We start from the raw sequence: 20,311 nt of genomic DNA, 5'->3' as shown, positions 1-20,311 counted from the left end.
TGGAGAATCCATTCCCATTACCAGCCTGTTCTGTGCAAGCACAGTAGGGCTCACACCAAGACACTTTCACTTCAATATCCCCAAAGTCTCTGTTTTCACTCTTTCTGGCAGACTACTAGGAAGAAAAATGGTGAATGCTTTCTGAGATGCCAGAGAGGATCTCAATACAAATTCAAGCTCCCAGCTACATTTCTTGAGACTGGACAAATCAATCAATCTTTTAGTGTCTTTATCTTCTAGTTGTGGATCCATATGGTACACAGCTGAACTCATTCGAGGGATGCTTCCTGACTTTAGGGCCTGTGTTCATGTGTTTCCCTTCACAATAATAGGCTTTTGGATTGGGCTCTTATGCTAGCAAAGGGGCCTGTGTCAAGAAGGGAAATTCAGGTGCTTTCTTTCAGTGGTATAAGCCTAAAAACCTCTTCTGCTATGGTTCCACCCAGCTAATGACCTAGTGCTCATGAACCTCAAGCAGCATTAAGTCACCCTGTCCCCTTTCTCAGACAGCCATAAACAGGCTGTGTGGGGGCCATGATCCCTCCGACCTTGCTGAGTCCTGCCCTTCCTCCATGCAAAGTTTGCCAGGGCTGTGTGGAGAGCCCGGGATGCTGGAGTCCCCTTGCACAAGGGCACATCCTCTGCCAGCTGCCCACAGTTGCTCCATGGTGGCTTGGGGCTGTCACTGTGCATTCTCACACATGGCTTCAGCCCTCAATACCCTCTTTGTGTCCCCCCTCCACAGCTGTTTCTCCAGCATGAAGCCATTTCCCACATCCAGTTCAAGCTCCCTGTGTTTCTGCTTGCTACCTCAGGAAAACATAGGGGCCAAATCAAACAGGCTTTGAAATAATGTGCTACTGAACACTTGTCAAGGAACATGATATCTGTAGCAACAAGTGGGTACCACCATTCAGGTTCAGAGCCTCAAGCCATCTAGTCCAGCAGTGCTTTTAGGACCAGCAGTCGCTCTAAAACTGCCAGCAATTACTGGCTGCTCCTGCAAGGAGCAAACATACCTAAGAGCAGAAAAGGATTATGTGGCCCCAGGAAAGCCATCAATCCTTGGCTGGTTACACCCCTAGCTAACACCCGGAGAGCTTGCACTAGCTCTGCAGTACCAGCTTTATCCTGCTGCTGGTGCAACTCCAGATTTCTGGGTGACCCTCTTCCCTCTACGTCCAGCTGAGCTCCTAGGCACCATGGCATAATGTGAGAAGGGCTTAAAAGTACAAAGCCTTCAGTTTCATGCGCTTTCTTACTGCCAGCCCATGGTGTCTGCAGATCATGTGCAGGGAATAGTTGGTTGAAAAATGAAACACAGATTTTAGGGAGATCAATTCCCTCCACTACATCAATAATGCAGAGCCCAAAAATAAGATGCCCAAGTAATTGGTAGGGCACCCATTTGAAAGCTAAAGAGTTTGGGGGGTTCTCGGCTTTCTGAACCTTCTGATTGCTGATAGCAATTTTGAGGTCTTATGTTGCAAAGGGCCAGCCTCTCATCTGGCTGTACAATGAGGCCTGGTGACTGCCTCATTCTGTTCCTTAGAGGGGTAGGAGAAGGAGTCATCTCCAGAAGCCACTACACATTTCTCATCTGGGCAAGGCACCGTTCTTTATGGCTACTGAGCTCACACCCTGTCTCACTTCCCACTTCAGGGTGCTTCTCTCTTAGCATCCTGCAGGGAGCAGAGTGATCCCAAATACTGGTCTACTGCAGTTCTCCACCACCCATTTTTGCCCTCCTGGACCACACACTGGAGTCTGGGGATGTGGGATGAGACCTGCCTCAGCAGCTGGACCCAGATAGGAAGGCAGGAGGGAAGGAAGGGATGGTTCTAGTAGTAGGGCAGGAGTCCTGAATTCATGCTGCTGAGGTCCTTGGTCTTGTTGAAGGAGATGATGGAGTAGGAGCATGGCTTGTTCAGCTCAGTTTGTAACAACTCCACCTAAGGAAAATGAAGACAAGAGGAAGAGAGAGGTACGGATCTTGTACAGTCTGGCCGTGTTGAACTTCTCTCCTGTTCCTACAGTGGTGGTAAGAAAAGAAGGTATGTTTAGACCTGGTACCTTTGCAGTAGAGCCAGGAGACCCATGAGGGGTTGTGTGGTGCAGCCAGGACTCCTGGCATAACATGAGCATCTAGTCCTGGTTCAGGCAATGGGAAGAAAGAGCTGGAAAGAGCATGGCCTTGCTCAGGAGCTGAACGTCAGCTCAGGCTGGACAGTGAATGAACTGCACAGCCCAGCCTGTGCTGCAAGACGAAGAGCAAGCATATGCTACTTCCCTCACCCCTGGCCATGCAGGACAGGCTCTTTCAGATCTTAATCCCCCTCTTGTCGTGCTTTTCTTTCTGTTCTTGTCTCTTAATCAGAGGAGCAGCTGCAACCCTCTAATAGCCTCTAATAGTTTGTTCTTAGCAGCTGTCTGTGGTATTTTGGTGCTGTCTCCTCTCTCCTGTTGCTGAGCTGGCTATTTCCTCACTGCAGAGCTGCCTGCCTGGGCTTTCTCCTGTAGGAAGGTCACTGGAAACTTGAGGAATTAATTTTACCAGAAACCACATCCAGTAACCAAGACACAGGCTGGAGTGGGAGAAGAAACTGTTTTTGTTTGGTCATAAGGGAAGAAAAAAGTATGGGAAAGGTTTGCAATTGCTTTTTTCAGTGAAAATTTAGAGGATGGATAAAGGATAAGGAAGTAAATTAAAACTATTGATCAAGTGAAAGGAAACCTCTCTGCCAATGTTTTCCATTCTCTTAGTCTTGTACTTCAAAAGCTCTGAAGCTCCTCTTAATACACAAGGAAACAAACCAAGGTCCCTGTCCCACACGGTGATACCTCTTCACCATATTTTCCTTGCATCCCAAAGAGCTCATCTCCCCATTTCCCTGTTGTGCATCTCTCTGACTGGTCTAGTCCTGATCCTGGTGCACACATGGGAAGAGCTTCTGTTGGAGTGAAAAAACAAGATTTACTGTTACTAGAATATAAATTGAAGTGCAACGTTGCACGTAAAATATCTTGTGTTGTGTTTTGCTCCATTCTGTTCCAGGTTATTCTATTCTGCTTTGTGTCTCTAGTAATTTTGGACTCTGTTGCACGTGTGGTGCACACCTGGGAAGAGCTTCTGCTGGAGTGAAAGAGGAATATTTTCCACTACTATGATATAAATGAAATGTAGGAAGGGCTTATGTTTAAGGGAAAGAGCAGGATTTGATATTACTGGGATAGAAATGGAAGTGAAATGTTGTGTAGAAAACATATTGTCTTGGGTTCCGCTCTCTTTTGAGAATGAGTTCTAAAAAAGGCCTGCCATTTGGCTGTGTGCCAAATAAGATGGGCGCTATTGGGTTGTGATAAGGCAGTTTAGTAATGCAAAAAAGGGAAACAAAAGTTTTCTCATATGTAAGCAAAGGGAAAAATTCTTCTCTAATTCCATTAGTGAGGATGCTCTGGAGAGGACACTATAGAATAACAAATGCCCCCCGTTCCTTTTCCCTCCCTTAGCTTTTCTGTTTGAGCTGATGTCATATAATATGTAATATCCCTTTGGGGTTGCTTTGGGTGAGCTGGTCCCCTTCCAGGACCTTGCCCACTCCCAGGCCTTTCATGGGAGAGAAGGAATGCCACAGGGACAGTGCTGCTCAGCAATAACCAAAATGCAGGTGTGTTACCAACACTCTCCCAGATTTCATAGCCTTTTTCACTTTCTGGTAACTCATATGGTGATGCTTCTCAGGCACTGTTCCAAAATCCCTGCCTTCTGGCCAGTTCATGATCTCTTCTAGAACTCCTAGGAAATACAGTTTTCCCATTTGGGTGTGTTGTGTAATTAATGCTACCCACTTACTCCATCTAGCGCTGGTTATGTGATTTGTTGAGGGGATGTTTCCTTGGAACATCCAGTGTAGGACAGGCAACAGTGCTGCCAAAAGGAGATGCTTCTGTCCCAGCAACTCCTGAGGTGACTTGAACTTGCTAATTTCTCTCTTTCAGTGGGAGTATAGGGGCTTCTGGTCCTTGATAACTTCAGCTCCAAAACCCTAATGGTTGACTTTGGGTTTCTCCTGAGGTCCTTTGCCAGAGGCTCCAGGTAAACCCCTGCTCCCCAGCCGCAGTGTAGAATGTATTTTGCACATCCCCATCTCTGCAGCAGACACTCTCATTCCAAACAAATTCATTAACTCACTGTCATTCACCAAAGAAAAATCACTGCAAGGGAGCCAATTTTGGTGAAGCCAGGTCAGAACAGGGCATACATGGGGAAGGAACAAGGTGGAGAGGCTGCTGATTCATTAACTCTAACCAAACTCTGGAGGGCTGCTGTTTTGGGTGTCTGCTTGGAAAATCCAGCTGTCAGAGTCACAATGAGAGCTGCTCCATATCTGCTCCCTTGCAGGTCCTGGGAGAGGCCCAGCAGGCACCAGGCAGGACATGAAGGAAATCAGGCTGAGCTCTTGAGGGGTTTACAGGAGAATAATTCTAACCTCTTGCTGAACTTGGTAACACCAATCCACATTGCCTTGTGAAGTCCTTCCAGCACTGCAAACCCTTCATGGGGCACAGCATAAATGAATGGGCCAAGAGTATGTGTTTTCCACTTGCTTTTGCTATGCAGCTGTTTTAAATCTACTTTCTCTATCCAAAGCAGCAGGTTTTTGGTTTATTTTTTTTGACAAATATATTCTGTAGCAGCTTGATGCCAGCAGTAATACTCTTTAATCTTTGCACACACTTCTGGAGCTGGATCCATAGTCTCAGATGTGCCAAAGCCATTCCCATACCCTTTCAGTTCTGCCAGGCCTAAAATCCAGGAACCTAGAAAGGCTTGAAACACTTAGCAGCAATGAACCATCTGAAAAGCAGGAGTGGTTCTTCTCTCTTTCAGAAGATGGTGCTAAATTACATGGAGATTACAGGGCCAAGAACTCTGGAGGGAGGTGAGAAAGGATGTAGAACATCATCCTCCAGTGCTTTCCTTCCTCCCTCATCTGGTTTTCACTCCTTATCCCACCTGGGCTTTGATGAACTTCTCTGAGAAGTCCCATTTTCTCTCTTCACCCTTGGAAGCTCTGCTTGCTTTCTCTCAAGTGATCAAATCCAGCCAGATTTCCTCCCCAGAGCATTCATTAGGTGACTCTAACCCATGTCAGTGGGATTACAGCTGTCTTTGGCCCTGCGGTAGTTAGGAGACAGGGCTGCATGCCATGTAGTGTGTCTAATTTAGATCTGCTTTGCATCCTGTGGCACAGAGCAGGGAATGGATCCCCTGGGAGCCTGATGTGAAGAAGGCAACAAGTCCCCACTGGAGGCAGGGATGAACAAAACAGTCTTCTTTTTCCCCTTTGTGGGAAGTGCCACGGGGCAAACTCTTTGGTGCTTTATATTCTAACTAACTCTGAGTGTGGTCTCTTGCCTTGGTTTGCAGTTATGGCATGTGAGAGATGAGCTGACACCTCTAACCTGGCTACGAGGAGCCGGTTCCGCTGAGCTGCACCCAGAAGTCATGGAAGCAGGCAGCACTTCCCAGATAATCCCAATATGGCCTGCAGAGCACTTCTGTACCCAGGAGCAAAGAGGTGCTTTAATCATCTGCCAAGCATAATTGGTGTGTTTCTGTGAAGGGTAGACAAGGCAGAAGCAACACAGAGGGGATGTAAAGAAGTTGGGCAGTGCTAGGGTGCGAATGGCACCAGATAATCACCAGTGAAGTAGGAAACAGGGAGCAGCAGAGGAGGATTTCTATGAACTGCATGTAGGGTACCTGTGCAAGTGACAGCCGTGCTGGCACTTTATTTCCCTCTTCGGATATTATGAGCTGCTATGTGCCAGCCTGAGGGCAGCACAGCCTTGCTTAAGACTTTTCCTGAGTGTTTGCTCTGGAACATCTTCAAGGGCTTGAGGAAGTGCCAACAATTCACCTCTCCCACTGCATACCTGCCTCTGACTGCAAACCAGATAGGCTCTGACATGATACTGGCCAATTAAAGTTTCCATCCCCCTCCAGCCACATGGTCCTGCATCCCACATGCCACTGATGTGCCCTCAAGCTTGGAAAGGCTTATCATCTGTGATGTCATCTGACCCAGCAAAGTTTCTTCCTCCGGCTGGGGACAGCGTTTCTTCTCGTAGTGGATGCAGCTGGCTTTAGCTGAGAGGCAAGACTAGCCTCACAAAATCATCAACCTGCCAATTTGCAGGTCCTTTCCAAGCTGGGAGTGCACGGGACTGGCTGGCATTTGTGGTGTGAGTGCCAGAGGAGTGGGCATCCCTCAGTAAGGAGGGGGCTGAGACACTGTACCCCAGGAGGAGAAATTTCCAATCGTTCATTTGCAGCTGTGAGGAGGGGAATGGGTAAAGTAGATCAAAATTCTTCTTACCATATGGGGAGAAAGGCTTTCCTGCCTAGTGGTTTGTTTGGAATTTTTTTCCCCTTTAGGAAAAGATGAAATAGAGGTGTGGTGGAAGAAGGGTAGACTGATGAAATCGGCACACAGAAAGGAGAAAATATATTGTAAATGATATTTGAAAATCAATATTATCTGTGTGAAAGAGGAATTCAGGCATGTGCCTTTTTAGACTGTTTTAGTAGAGGTTTGGGAGTGACTCAGATGGCAAGCACTGTTTTCAAAGCAGGGAGCTGTGTGTGGTTAACTCTTCAAACACAGTGGGCTTGATTTCCCCTTTCAGATTCAGCTGGAGCACTGTAATTGCTGGTAGCATCACTATTATTTGAAGCTGGTATCTGGGGCCTTGTGCTGGAACTGCATTCCAAAAAGCCCAGGTATCAAGACAGCAGTCAGGGACACCAGGGGAGCCATGACTTGATATTTCAAAGCAAGTAAGAGGTTTGGTTAGGGTATAAACTGTGAGGACAGTAATATTTGTTTAACTGCTTCTGCCAATGTTAACTGGAATGCTGTGAACTCTCAGCTCAAGATCATATGCTGTGATGAATAAAAAATTAGATTTATTGTAGAATCTGAAACTCCTAGCAGAAACCTGAAGTTTTACTACACCCTAAACCACTGTTGCTGTTACTGAGGTCCAAAATCCTGTTTCCTCTGAATTCAAGACCTCTGGGGCATGTCTTTTAAAGTTCTGGTATTTGCTTTAAGTGAAAGTCATACTTGTATTTCTCTATTTTCTATTTTGGCTGCATAATTTTGCCCTTAAACTTCATTATATGAGGTGAAACTCAGCTGTTGCTGGTAGAAAGTCAGTACTTGCAAACCACTGTATCAAGGGGGTACAAGCATTTGCCCTGAGAACCAGGATGTCACTGCAATGTCCCAGGAACTGCGGAGTTCTCTAGTGGCGATCCTGGGAGGAGTAAGGCTTTGCCTGCCAGCCTACTACTAGTCCACATGAAAGATTTGTAATTCAGTTCCTGACTACTTCAGCTTAAATTGCTGCCTACCCACACATCTAAAATGCAGAAGCAAATTCCTGTGTCTTTCAGCTCTCCCAAGGTCACGGCTGTGACAAAGTTTGTCAGGAAAGTGAGCTGGACCAACAAACATATTAATAAAAACAAATTAATTTTTAGGAATAGAAATCTTTCTTTGAGTCTCATTTGTGAGTACAAGTGTCTCTTGCTACAGGGCTTGCTCCTGGATCCTGGGATTTCTACCTGCATTTTAGAGCCAAGCACAGGACTTGATGTTGGCCTAAAGCACAGCACAGGTTCTGAGTACAGATATTCATCCCCATCCTGTAGAGCTCTGCCCGGCTGGCCTGGCCTGAAATGCCTTGAGCTCATGAGGCAAAATACGGCTCTTGTGGTTTTCCTTGCTGTGGCTGGGAGCTGGACACGTGGCATTTGCTGCAGAGACTTTTCCAAATTCTGTCTGCATTCTTGGAGGAAATGCAGAGCCACTCAGGATCAAAGGCAGGCACTGACTTCACTCTTGGTGGGAGCAGGCTGTCCCAGGCTGAACAGCCCCAGTGGGGCCATGGTGGCAGACCCTTCCCAATGCACATCTGCCTGTGGAGGAGGAAGAGGCATTTTCCAGGCATTGCAGCTGCAGTGCAAGAGCAGAGTGTCCTGCCTCAGGTAGCCAGGATGGGGAAAATCCACTTCTGTTTGCTGTGTCTTTTTAGAGAGCTGTTTTTACACCCTCCCAGACGCCTGATTTTTCTGGCTCTCTCTACACATCTCTTTACCCTCTGGAGTCCTGTCTTCTCCCCCAGCATGAAATTAATCTGGGCATCTGTGCATGCCAAATCCAGGAGAGACCATGAACTGAAAAACCTGTTTATGAGCCCCTTAGAATGGGAAAATTTTTATTGATGGAGAGGACCAAAAGCAAAAAGGAGTGGGTTTTTAGCATTTTGGGCAGCTATGAGAGACATGCCTTGAGGAAAAAACCAAATCCTATCCTTCACACCTGCCTGAAGACACAGGGAAGCTATTTCTTGTGCACTGTTTTAGGTTTGTGAAGGCTACTGTAAAAACTGCTTAGGTCAAATCTTCTAGGACAACGAAAGGCCAGTTGTGGCCTCTATGGGATGAATGTGAGCAGCAAAAAGCAAAGCCTGGAGAACACCTTTACCTTGGGTGCCATACAGAATTTGTCAGTGAAGGAAACACCAAGTGACCACTCCAGGAAGACACACTGGGCAATGGGATTTTTTTGGCATTCATCCTGCAAGCCCAGCCAAGGACAATGCCAGGCTTGCCTTCTGTATTTTTAAAGCTATATTCACTCTTTTGTGGTTTAGGTGTGCAGCAGCTGCATTTTCTGTTGGAATAATGGTTTCTTCTAACTCTGGGCATGAAACCCGAGTGTCTCCTGGAAACTGAAATGTCTTTTAGGCTTGCTCTTTACCTAAACCCTTGACTAAGATCCTCTCCTGACAAGTTTCAGCTAGGGACTTACAAAAAACAAACAAGTAAAACAAGGTGTTAGTAGTATTGCAGTTCACAAATAACTAAATTGGTCTTTAAGGAGAAATATACAGATATATTTTATTTTTATAAGTAGAAAAATTAAGTATAAAGTTCCTGTAGAACTACTCTTTGCCAGATCAAACATATCAATCATTTAATCATTTCCCATACTAGCAGAAATGCACACAGCATCTTTTGTTTGTAGGAAAATCACTTTTCAAAGGACATGAATTTTGACATTACACAGCTGAACAGCTGCTCATTTCTTTTTTCTCTAGTGCCTTGGCCACCACTGCTTTTCCAAGAACTCTTTTAGGGAAAGACAAGGGAGAGCTCAATTTAAATTAAAAACATTTAGGTTTTTTTGAGAGCCTTCCCCAGAGACCTACCAAAAGCACCACCCAGTAACAATACAGTGCGTAGTTCTCTTGCCTTGGGAAAGGAGCTCTCTTTAAAGCCCAACTAATTTGTTAGAAGGGATTATAGGATTAAAGAGCTCCTAAAGGCTAGAGACCCACTTCTACAAGACAGTAATTGTTTATTTCAAGGATAGTGATGCTGCAGCTTTCATGAGTCTCAGAGTTAGTACATCCAGAGATGCAGAGAAGGTGGAGCAGCTCCCCAGACACCCACTCAGGGAATCCACAAATGGTTTCGGTACAAGAAAATTCCCTATTAAGTTAATTAGTTTTACATATGAAAAATTCAGATTAAGAAGAGGACATTGCTTTGATGTTGTTCTGCAGGCAGTCACCACTCATGAAATGATCTTCACTTCAGGCTTGGACTCTTCCAAGGCTCTCAATTCATCATCCACTTCAGAACTCCACAAAATGTCATACAAACTACACCAAAAGAAAACAACAAGTGAGATTTAGTGAGCATCCTCCTGTTAAGGGAAGAGAAAGATGCACAGCTGGCCAGTATGGGAAGGTCATATGCCAGGAGGAGCCCCATCTACCTCCGAGAGCAGCCAAAAATTGGCTTTAAAGCCCAAGACCCCCTTACTCCCTCACCAGCACCAGCCTCCCACCCCTGCCAGGGCTACCACCATCTCTCACATTAACTGCTGCACGTTGCAGCTGGGCTTCCTCAAGGCTTCACAGATCTTCCTGATGCCTTCGTCTTCCAGAGGGTTGTAGCTCAGGTCCAGCTCGGTGAGGCACTGCTTGGTGACCATGGCAGTGGCAAGGGTGGCACAGCAGCCTGATGTCAGGTCACAGTTACCCAGCCTGCAGGGAGAGGAAGAGGCCAGCACAGTAAGCCCTGATCCAGAAAACACTGCCCACACCTCGGCAGCAGGTGCAGACATCATGGCACAGACCAGAGATCCTTGAGAAGATGGCATCTGCGAGACATCAGCAGGGGCTGGCCTGTGGTCTTGCCACAGAGACAAGACAGAGAGCTGCCCTCATGCTGACTGCTGAACACCCCAAAGGCCTCCCTGAAGCATAACAGTGTGTGGCTATGGGTGTAGAAGGAACCCATTGAAGTTATTCCCTATTTCATCATCATGCATCATCTTCTCTTATTACTATACTTGAGATTTGCAACCACCTCTCTAAATAGAGAGCAACTGAGGCCTCTCGGTTGACGACCAAGTAGCTTTAAGTGGTCAAAAGACATAATTTTCTGAGACAGACTTGCAATGACCCATCTGCTCCACTCACTCACTGTGAATTTAGGCATCAGAGCACAGCTTCGGGTTCTGTCCAATGGCATGGAGAGAACAAGCATGGGGCCCTGAGCATCACAGAGCCCAGAGCTTGGCCCAGCTGGGAAGGGAACAGCTCATGGGGAAGGCAAATCCCACCCCAGGGCTAGAGGTGATGCTCCAGTTGCCTGCCTGATCCTTCTAGTGAGGCTGGACCAGCACTTGTGCTGGCACCCATAAGTACCTTGGAAGTAGAAAACAAAGGGTGAATTCAGATAGCAAGAGAGAACACAACTTCTGAGAGTGCACCTTACCATAGGGACTGGATGTTGCAGTTGGGGTGCATCAGCCCTTCACACAGGAGCTCGACACCTGCATCTCCCAGCTTGTTCTCACCTATGTGCAGTACTTTCAGGTGCTTGTTGGTGCTGAGAGCAGAGCTGACAGCCTTGCAGCAAGCAGTGGTGAGCCCACACTCCCTAACCCTGCAAGGAAAAAGTGACATGAGATCTAGGTGGGACACCTAGAGACTGTCAGGCACCATTTACTTCTTTACATTTACTTAACAGAAGCCCAGACAGTGGGAGCAGAGGAACCAGAGCTTTCCTTCAATCACTGTACTCTTCTCAATGCCCGTCTGCTCAGTCCTTTACAGGCAGCACCTCTCCCACCCTTTATGTGGGATGTGTCTTGGAGTGTGCACCTGGGAAAGGCACCTGCCCAAAAAGCACAGGAACAAAGTAGTAGTGTGTGGTGTAGTGTGCTGCTCTAACAGTCACTGTTGGCTCCACTGTGCACTCCTGGGGGCACCCAGGCCACCAGGCAGGGGAAGAACCCAGCTGGGGGCGGGAGCTGAATCTGCAGTGGAGGAAAATTCAAGTTCTAAGTGAAAGAACAAATTTCCGCTCCCAGCCACCATCCTAGCCTAAAAGGTAACACAGTCAACATGACAGGCTGCTGAGAAATGTTTAATGTCACTAGAGCTTTCTTTTGTTTCACCAGTGACAGAGTTTAACCCCAGTGAAGAACCTGAGATATCTGATCACAGCACTCATTTTACTATTCCATCAGCCCTTTCAAACTTCAAAAGCCTTTTAACTGCCATTTGTTGCACAATAGAACAATTAACTAGAAACTCTGCAAGTGATGCTTGGTCTCCTTTTGCTTGTAACAGGATAACTATGATGGGGCACATCTTCAAAGTGTCTACAAGCTTAGAAGTACAAATCTTTTTAAAGTCTTTAAGTCTAGAAAAGCCATTTTTAACTCTGTAAATCCTTTCAGCAACAACCAGCAGGAGTTGCTTATGGAACCATCGCAACTGAGGATCTATCTGTGTGGGCATTACTTCACTTACAACTTTCTTCTGTGAGGCCTCCAAAGAAGGCAATGGGTATGTGAAACTTGACAGCAGCTCACCATAGCTCCTGAAGTTTAGATTTCGGATCCTTGAGTGCCTGACAGAGCATTTCCATCCCTGAGTCTCTCAGGTTATTGTCTATCAGACTGATCTCTGTCAGGGTCTCCTTTGTACTGATGAGTCTGGAGAGATCTTTACAGCTAGCACTTGTGAGATCACAGTCCCATAACCTGCAGGGAAGAACAAAATATTATTTTCTCCCAAGAATGACTTAGATTAGAAAACAAAGTCCTGGTTTTTAGTATTCTGAATTTCTGGTTACATTGTCTCATTTTCTTGTATCCTTTCATACATCACACTACACAGCTTTCTCCTTTCCTTACTTTCCACATGCTGCACCAAAAGCTCTGCTTGTAACACACACAAAAAAAGAAACAGAAATATGCAATTCTAGTAGACAGATAATTCAACTGGAAGCCAAGACAATGCCATCACAAACTTCCATTCGCCCTCTTCCCAGAATTTGATCCAAGCAATTTCAGTGTGGCCCTACTTGTTCATGGTGTTCTCCACACATTTTTTGGGAATTAACTGATTTGCAGCTGAGACACCTTTTTGACCTAAAGGGTAAATGAGAAACTTTCCACTTAGGAGCGAACCAGCAGCACAACCTAAACAGCTCAGAGGCTGCAGAAGGGATATGAGAAACCTCTGCCCACACTTACCACAGCTTCTGGATTTTGCAGCTAGGATGCATCAGTCCCTGGCACAGCAGAGCCAGACCAGAGTCCCCAATCTTGTTGTCCCCCACCGAGAGATCCATCAGAGATGACTTGTTCCTGAGAACAGCACTAATCTCCATACAGCTATCGCTGGTTATGCCACAGTTCTCCAAGCTGCAGGAGAAAACACAGTTGGAGTTGCTGCTCCAGACCCACTGTGTTAGATACACCCCAATAACCCAGTTCAGACTGAGAAGGGTCTATGGGCTGGTTCCTTGCTGCAAACCAGTGCAGCTCAGCCAGGCAGTGCTACATCCTGCAAAGTTCAGAGAAGATACAGGCGTCCAAATGGGACTCTGGGTGAGGCAACACACTGCTCCTGCATTTCATGAGGCAGGGCATTTTGACCCAGCCATTCATACGCATTAATGGAAGGACTGTTCTTGCCAAACTTCCCCTTTTTATCAGTCATCCTTTTTAAGAGGAACTTTGGCAGCATCACACAGTGAGTCCCCCAGCCAACCCCTGCTGAACCTCAGGGGCAAGATAAAATGAATCGTGCTTTTCCCAGAAAGCCCTTCATGGGCTTTACCCCAGAAATGAGGCCAAATCCAGCACCTTTGTTTTGTAGCAAAAAAAAGGCTCTGAGTAAGTATTCTCACTGGGCTGGTAATTCCAGTTTAAGAACTAGAACCACTGAGGGTGATTGCTCCTCTGCTCTGAGACACAGGTGAGCAGTCTCCCTTAGTAAGTGGTGGTTTAACCTGGAGCATCAAAAACTTCCAAACTGAAAGCCCCAGACATTTGTGTGAAGTTTCCAGTTACATAAATCTGAGCCAGAAAAAAATCTGTCCTACATTTCAAGCATTCTTGACAACAATTTTTCCTGTCCTATGGATGGTGTGACTAGCAGCAGCACTAGTTGCCATTAGAGATGAGCAGCTCTTCCTTACTGTAGTAGCTCTAGGTTGCAGCTTGCCTCCACCAGGCCCCGGCACAGCTGCTTTACAGCTGTATCTCCCAGCGTGTTGTTGCTCAGGCTGAGCTCTTTCAGGGTGGGCTTGCTTTGCAGAGCAGCATTGAGAGCTTCCACAATATCAGCTGTGAGTTCACAGTACTCCAGCCTGCAAGAAGAAAAGAAGTCCAGGCAAAAAGACAACCCTCCTCACACATCCTGCTACCACAAGAATCAGCTAAGCCTGGTGTGTTAGCCAGGGCAGAAAACACACCAATGTGAGTTGAGATCAGGCAATGCCTAAAACCAGAGATACACTCTAAGAGTTTTTAACAGCATCTCTCTGCTCATTTCAGGAAGCATTAATTCTTAAACTAGATCCCAGTGGACCTTAGCAAGACCAATTTTTACACTAGGCCTCCATTAAACCAGTGTATAGGCAGCTTGGAGCACAGGGCTGAGCTCTGCACTGCAACACCATCAGCTCTGGGCCTGACCGGGGGGAGCTGGGGGCTGCAAATACACCCAGGTCCTGCTCAGTCATGAAACAAGAAGCAAGGGCAGCAGAATCTGATGTTTCCTGGGCATCTGAGAGGTCCTGCATTCACAGCCACCACTGCCAGGAGGGCTAAACAAAGCCTATGGGAACAGACACCTGACTTCCAAACCCACTCACCAGCATGAGTAAGCATGATAATTTCAGGTAAAACAAGAACAAATCCACAACCTGGCAACATAACTCCTACTTGTCTCAAGGGAAAGGTAGGCATGGCCTGTCTGATAACCAAAAAAACCCAGTGACTACTTACTGCAGCTTCTGCAGCTTACAGCTGGGGTTCATCATCCCTTGGCACAGCACCTTCACTCCAGCAGTTCCCAGTCTGTTATCCCCTACATGCAGCTCTGTCAGGGACGGCTGGGCACTGAGGACAGAGCGCAGGGTCTCACAGCTGGCACTTGTCAGATTGCAGTTTTGCAGCCTGCAGGAGAGAGGCAACAGGGGTGAGGGAAATGCACTCCTAGAATTACAGAGTATCTTCTCAGAGAGATTTATCTGCCGAGGTTGAAGCTTGGAAAGCACACCACAGCTCTGATGATGCATAACCCTCTAGGAAGTGGTTTGTCCACGTTAGTGCCATTATTTTACAGGTATGCCATAATATTTAATCAATTACACTCGTGCCACAAACAATAGTTCACATGCTTCCTTCAATCCACTCCTTCCAATCACTCATACAGCATCTCCAGCAGAATAACAATTCACCCTACAGGTAGCCTCACAACTGGTTTACAGAAGTGGTTTAAATACCAGGAGGCTGACCCCATAGATAAAGCAAAGGCATCTTATGATTTCTTGCCCCCTCTAGAAATGTGATACAGAGTAGGTAGAAGTTAAAATCTCATCCAACCATGGATATAATTTAGTTTAATGGTATAGTACAAGAAGGATCTATGAAGCTGATCCTTCAGCACTCACGCTTGGAAAAGCAGCATAGGAAGAGTGCTAGTATTGCTATGGGGTGTTTATAGAGCTATTGGATAAGACTTTGGCACAATGGAGAGGTGTTGTTCAGGGAGGTTTGACTTCGGTTTGGCTGCTCTTTTATTTCCTCTTATTTATTCCTCTTTATATTCCTCTTCCTCTTATTTCCTTTTTATTTGGTTTTTCTTTTAAGGCACCTTACCAGAACACCAAAAATGGACAATTTTATTTCTACAGAACTGAAAAACCCTAATCCAGGTTGTTACTTGAGCATGTGGAGAAGTCTTAAGCCTAGGGCAAACTCTCTGAAAAATTGCTTAAGTCTTCCAGTACTTCCACAGTTACTTCTTGAAGGCCCATCAGAGAGCTACAGTTTCATCAGCTTCACGGTCAACTTTCTATTTGCTTGAGTCCTCATTGCAGGGGGCACAGGGACTTTAATATCTGATCTAAAAGACAAATTATTTTTACAAGGTAGGATTCTGTAAGTCCAGAATGAGAATCCCAGATTCCCCTCAGGACCTGGAGGATTCCTGCAGAAGAGATGCTGGACAGAGAACCGGCATCTCTTTGTGGCCTTCTGAGGAGCACAGACAGCAGTCACCGTCTCTGACTAAAGCTCCTGCACCTTTTAGTTGCTGAGGGAAGCCCACTAATGCTATAATGTGGTGTGGTGCCTCTGTAAAATGCCTCTCAGAGCCAAGGAACTCTCCAGTTTGCTGCATTCTGAGGTTTGCTGAACGATGACAGACCCTGGGCTGGCACCCCCAGTCCACAAGGCTCAAACTCAAAGGCATCTGATGTGAGTCCTTCACTGAATTTGAGGGGAATTTTCCATAGGTGAGCACCTTGTACATACTCCTTTAGCTTTGTGTAGTTGTGAGTGGGAATATGCTATAACAAATGGACCGTGTCTATTGCTGTCCTAGATTGTTTAAGTACTGTTAAAATTTGCAGGCCTAAAGTGTTGGTCCAGTCCAGGACTCAATTTAGCAGAGATTCTAAACCTTGGTATTCAGAAGGACTATCTTCTTTATTCACCCTTTCCTGTCCTGACTCTTCAACTTCTCCCAGCCTCCATGTAGATAATTCTTCAGTTGACACTGGTTATTGACTTTAGATTTTTGTTTGTTTTTTCTCTATGTGCTTTAACCCTCTAGTAAGTAGCAGAGTGAACCTTGTCAACAAACTGTTGTGCTTTCACTTTTATATTAAACCTGCCTCTGCCAGTGATGCTTTAAGAGACTTCAAAACACTAATTTGTGACAGCATGATAGAACAAGACAATCAGTGGGGGCTTTACCATAACTTCTGTAGGCTACAGCTTGGCGTCAGCAACCCTTTACACAGGTATTCAACACCTGCATCTCCCAGCTCATTGTTGTTCAGCTTCAGCTCTGTGAGGGATGGATTTGTATTGATGATGGAAGAGAGATCCTGGCAGTTACTGCTGGAGAGATTGCAATCATCCAACCTGAAAGACAAGGAGAGAGGAGCACATAAGTCCTCAGAGTTGCTCTGCTCTCCCTGGCAGGAGCATTGCTCATGAAGGCAGAGTGGGCAATATTCTTGCAGGTCCTGGGATTCCTTCATAAGTATGTGCAGGACCTGCTGGGTGTTGCATGGCCCAAACCAAGGCATGCTCTGGGATGCACCACAGGATGAGCTGGATGGCAGCTTCCCAAGCCTTGCTCCTCCTCTGTGCTGCACAGAAGACAGCACAAGTCATCCCCCTACAGCTGGAGGAAACACCTTCATTTAAACAGTGAGAGTGACAAACCACCTGCCAGCTCACAGGCTGTCTGACTGGTTCTGCACTGAGAACAGCCTAGCTGGGTCTGCAGCCAGCCCCAAGTGACACTCATCAGCAGGTTGGTGTCTTGCAGGTGAGTCATGCTGGTTTGCACCATCTCCCTCCAGCAGGAATCTCAGCACACCAACCCTGAGTTTGCAGTTTGCAGCAGTTTCTCCCACTGGACATCAGCATTTTTCTGGGTGCTGCTAAATTTACAGGGATGAATTTAATTGAGAGGAGAACCAAGGAAAGGATCAGGAGCACAGGACAGCCAGGGAGGTATAGAGGGCGGCAGAAAAGACACAGAGCAAAAGGAAGGCGTCATGAAGAACTGTACAGCCCCAGGCAAAGCCAGGATTGCCAGAAGCTGCCTAGTCATTTCTCCTTAGATAACAGTATGAAAACTGAGACTCTATGAAGGTTCTCCTTCCCTCCCCCAGCAAGAAGACATGACTTCCAGTGGGATCATGTTCAACACTGATGGAATAATCCCTGCAGCAGTCACCCTCATCCACTGCCTCTGGAGCAGCCCAGCCTCTGCCCAGGAGACAACCATCCCACTGCCTTCTGCCACCCAAGGCAGGCCTTGGGAAGTCAAGGCCAGGCCCATGCAGCTTTGCCTGTAAAGGCTCCTTTGCAAAGGAAAAGTTGCCCTCACCAGGTCCAAAGCCCTCTGAGGCACTGCTGGCATGAAGTGGCTCATCTTCTCCAGCCCCAGCAGGATGATGCCATCCCATGAAGTGTGAATTCTCAGCCAGGAGAGGGGAAAGATTGCAGTAGCAATTCTTCTGGGCCCTGTCCTACACCTTACACCCCAGGAGATGGTTCCCTCCCATCGTTTGCTCAACAATCAAGACTGGTACTTCTGAAGGTCAAGTGAAGAATTAAAATGGCACATGGCTTATACCTGACTACTGATTGACAGCATCAAGCCCACAACCCAAAGAGTGTGCAACCTAATAAGCAGAGCAATCCTAAAAAAAGCACAGGAATCCTGAAGATTCCTGTCTTCCCCCTCTTGAGAGACAAAGGCAGAATAACCAAAATGGTGGTCAAATATTTAAATCACATTTAAACCCTAGCTGAGCCCTATGGCACACCAAGAAACAGGGCAATATTACTTCATATCAAAGGATATTTTACCTGTAGTTGAAAAAGTTTTGCAAGAGGTGGGGGGTTTATCCCCCCCTTTAAATTAACTCTCTGGGTAAAAATAGATAGACTCATTCCTTTTGCCATGCAATTTCTAAGTCCCAGGTCAAACAGTTCTGAAGATGAAAAGCACAGGAGAGAAATGCAACAGTTCTTACTCAAAAGAGATGATACACAACTAGCTACTACCTGATGGTTTTGCAGGATTTCATTGTGGTCAGAAGTTCAGCCCATCTAGATGGGCTCATCTCTTCACACTGGATGTCAAGCTCCATTCTGACGGTTGAGATAAGACCTGAAAATTAAAACAAAATAAAACCACTCTTTTTTAAAATGGACTGAGAAGCAACGACGTTCCTCAGTCCCCCCAGCTCTCAGCCATCAGTCATACTGTGCAAAGGGAACAGATTATAATTTTCCAAAACCTGCAAACACCAGTATAAGGCCAGGAGAGTTGGAATGGTTTTGTCTGGGACTTGGGAAGGCCTTCTTCTGAGAGGAAAAAAAGCACAGGAATCCTGAAGAGATATGGCAAAAACCTGTTATCTCACACAAGGCTGCTTGTGTGAGAATAAGACTCTCCCCTTCCCCCTCCAAGATCACTTAACCAGAAGGAGCTTTATAGGGGGTGCGGTGCTCCTCACTATTGCACTGCTAAGCCACACAGACACAAAGTTCCACCAGCATGGCATACCTGACCCACTGTAGAGCCTCAAGCTGTACTTAAACTTGGGGTATTTTTGAGATAATTTGGGTCAGTGAGGAAGGTGAGCATGAGAACTGCCTGGGCTCAAGTTAAAAATCCCGCTGCACATGTGTCTGTATGTGAGAAGTGGAACTTGTGAGGATGGGAGAAGTGTTCCTCCACAATTTGATATCCCAGGTTTAAAAGATCACTCTGGTTGGGCAAATCCAAGTACAGAGACGCTTGTAAGCACAATTTTTTTTTTTTTGGTTTTTTTTTTTTTGTTGTTTTGCAGTCAAACTGCATTTCTGAAGTGACCACAGCGCAGTGCAGAACGGCTCCAGATAAACATGCACAAAAACATGCCAAGGGCAGTAGTTGAGCTCCAGGTTTAGTCTACAAAGGATAGGGTTAAAGGCAGCGCTGTAGTAGGTGACAAAACGCAGCCTTGGTCTCCTGGTTTGGCCAGCATGACTCAGACTGGCATTTGTAAAAGAAATAATCCCTGAGCTATCCCATCGGAATGCGAGCTGCAGTCAGCCACCGTCTCCCTCATCGCAGTCCGGAACATCGCGGGGACCCCAAACTCGCTTTTCGCAGAGGCCAGCTCGGTACCAGCGCTCCCTCAGCTCGCACCCATAATAAACCCGGCACCCACGTGGGGAGGGCGGCGCTCGGGAAGCGCGGCGGGATCGGACACGGCGCCAGCGGGATCCTGAGCTCACGGACGTGCTCGGCCTCTGCCCTTCCCCTCCCAACGCGAGCGCTGCCGGGAATCCCGGCCCACGGCCTCCGTGGGATGGCACCACAGCCCCACGTGCTGCGGGGTGATGGGGACCGCAGCCAGCGGCGACACGCGAGGGGACGGTGGCAGCCGGACTGTCACAGCCCGCCCCGCGTCGCTCGGCCACTCTCCCGTCCGGATCGAGAAAGGGTTCTCCCCCCAGCCCCGAGTTCTGCACCCTCCTGCGAGCCGCGGGGGGATCCCGTTCGGGATATCCCGGGCAGCGGCCCGGTCCTATCCCGGGCACAGCCGCCACCGCTGCTGCCACCGCTGCCGCCCCTGCCCCGTTCCCCCGCCCCGGTGCTCACCGCCCCGTCGCCTCCCGCACCGCCTCCCGCACCGCAGGCAGCGCTTCTCCTCCCAGGCTTTCTTCCTTCCCTGCTCCCCCCGGCCCGGCCCGGATCCCCAGCTCCTACCGCCGCGCCGCCACCGCGCAGCTGCCGCCGGCTCCGGCCCGGCTCCGCCTTGTATCGCGGAGGGGAGGAGCAGGATCTGTCCCTCCTCCCCTTTTTCCCTTTCTTCCCCCTTTTCCTCTTTCTCTCCCTTTTTCTTCCTCTTTTCCCTCCGTTTTCCCCCCCTCTCCCTTTTTTCTTGCCCTCTCTGACACTTAGCGTCCTTTCCCCTCTCTTTCCCACTTCTTGTCTTTCCCTTTCTCAATTTTTCCTGACTCCTCCCTGCTTCCCTTTCCCTCTCTTTTCCGACTTTCTTTCCCCCTTTCCCCTTTTCCCTTCTTTCTTCCCCCCTCCACTCTGTTTTATCTATTTCCTTCCTATCTCTTTCCTTCCTATCTTTTTCCTCACTTTCTTCTTTTTCCCTTTTCCCTTT

The 20,311-nt window shown here is 47.3% G+C and overlaps 1 protein-coding gene across 3 annotated transcripts in view; it reads right to left on the bottom strand.

Moving 5' to 3' along the window:
* Positions 1–8,948: 8,948 nt before the first annotated feature.
* Positions 8,949–20,311, bottom strand: part of RNH1 (ribonuclease/angiogenin inhibitor 1) — a 13,470-nt gene continuing 2,107 nt past the window's right edge. The window contains exons 1-10 of one of the 3 annotated variants that reach the window (XM_015632239.3): positions 19,903–19,921; positions 18,207–18,312; positions 16,374–16,544; positions 14,397–14,567; positions 13,586–13,756; positions 12,636–12,806; positions 11,970–12,140; positions 10,865–11,035; positions 9,958–10,128; positions 8,949–9,741 (exon numbers count right to left, since the gene is read on the bottom strand). In XM_015632239.3, the coding sequence (XP_015487725.1) occupies positions 9,654–9,741; positions 9,958–10,128; positions 10,865–11,035; positions 11,970–12,140; positions 12,636–12,806; positions 13,586–13,756; positions 14,397–14,567; positions 16,374–16,544; positions 18,207–18,292 (1,371 nt within the window). In that variant the 5' untranslated portion in view covers positions 18,293–18,312; positions 19,903–19,921 and the 3' untranslated portion in view covers positions 8,949–9,653. The other 2 variants (XM_015632238.2, XM_015632237.1) reach the window with 2 other exon arrangements.

Source organism: Parus major, chromosome 5 (genome assembly GCF_001522545.3).
Source record: "Parus major isolate Abel chromosome 5, Parus_major1.1, whole genome shotgun sequence".
Lineage (NCBI taxonomy): Eukaryota > Metazoa > Chordata > Aves > Passeriformes > Paridae > Parus > Parus major.
Note: the sequence above shows the minus strand (reverse complement) of the source record. Positions and strands in the feature narration are given on the sequence as shown.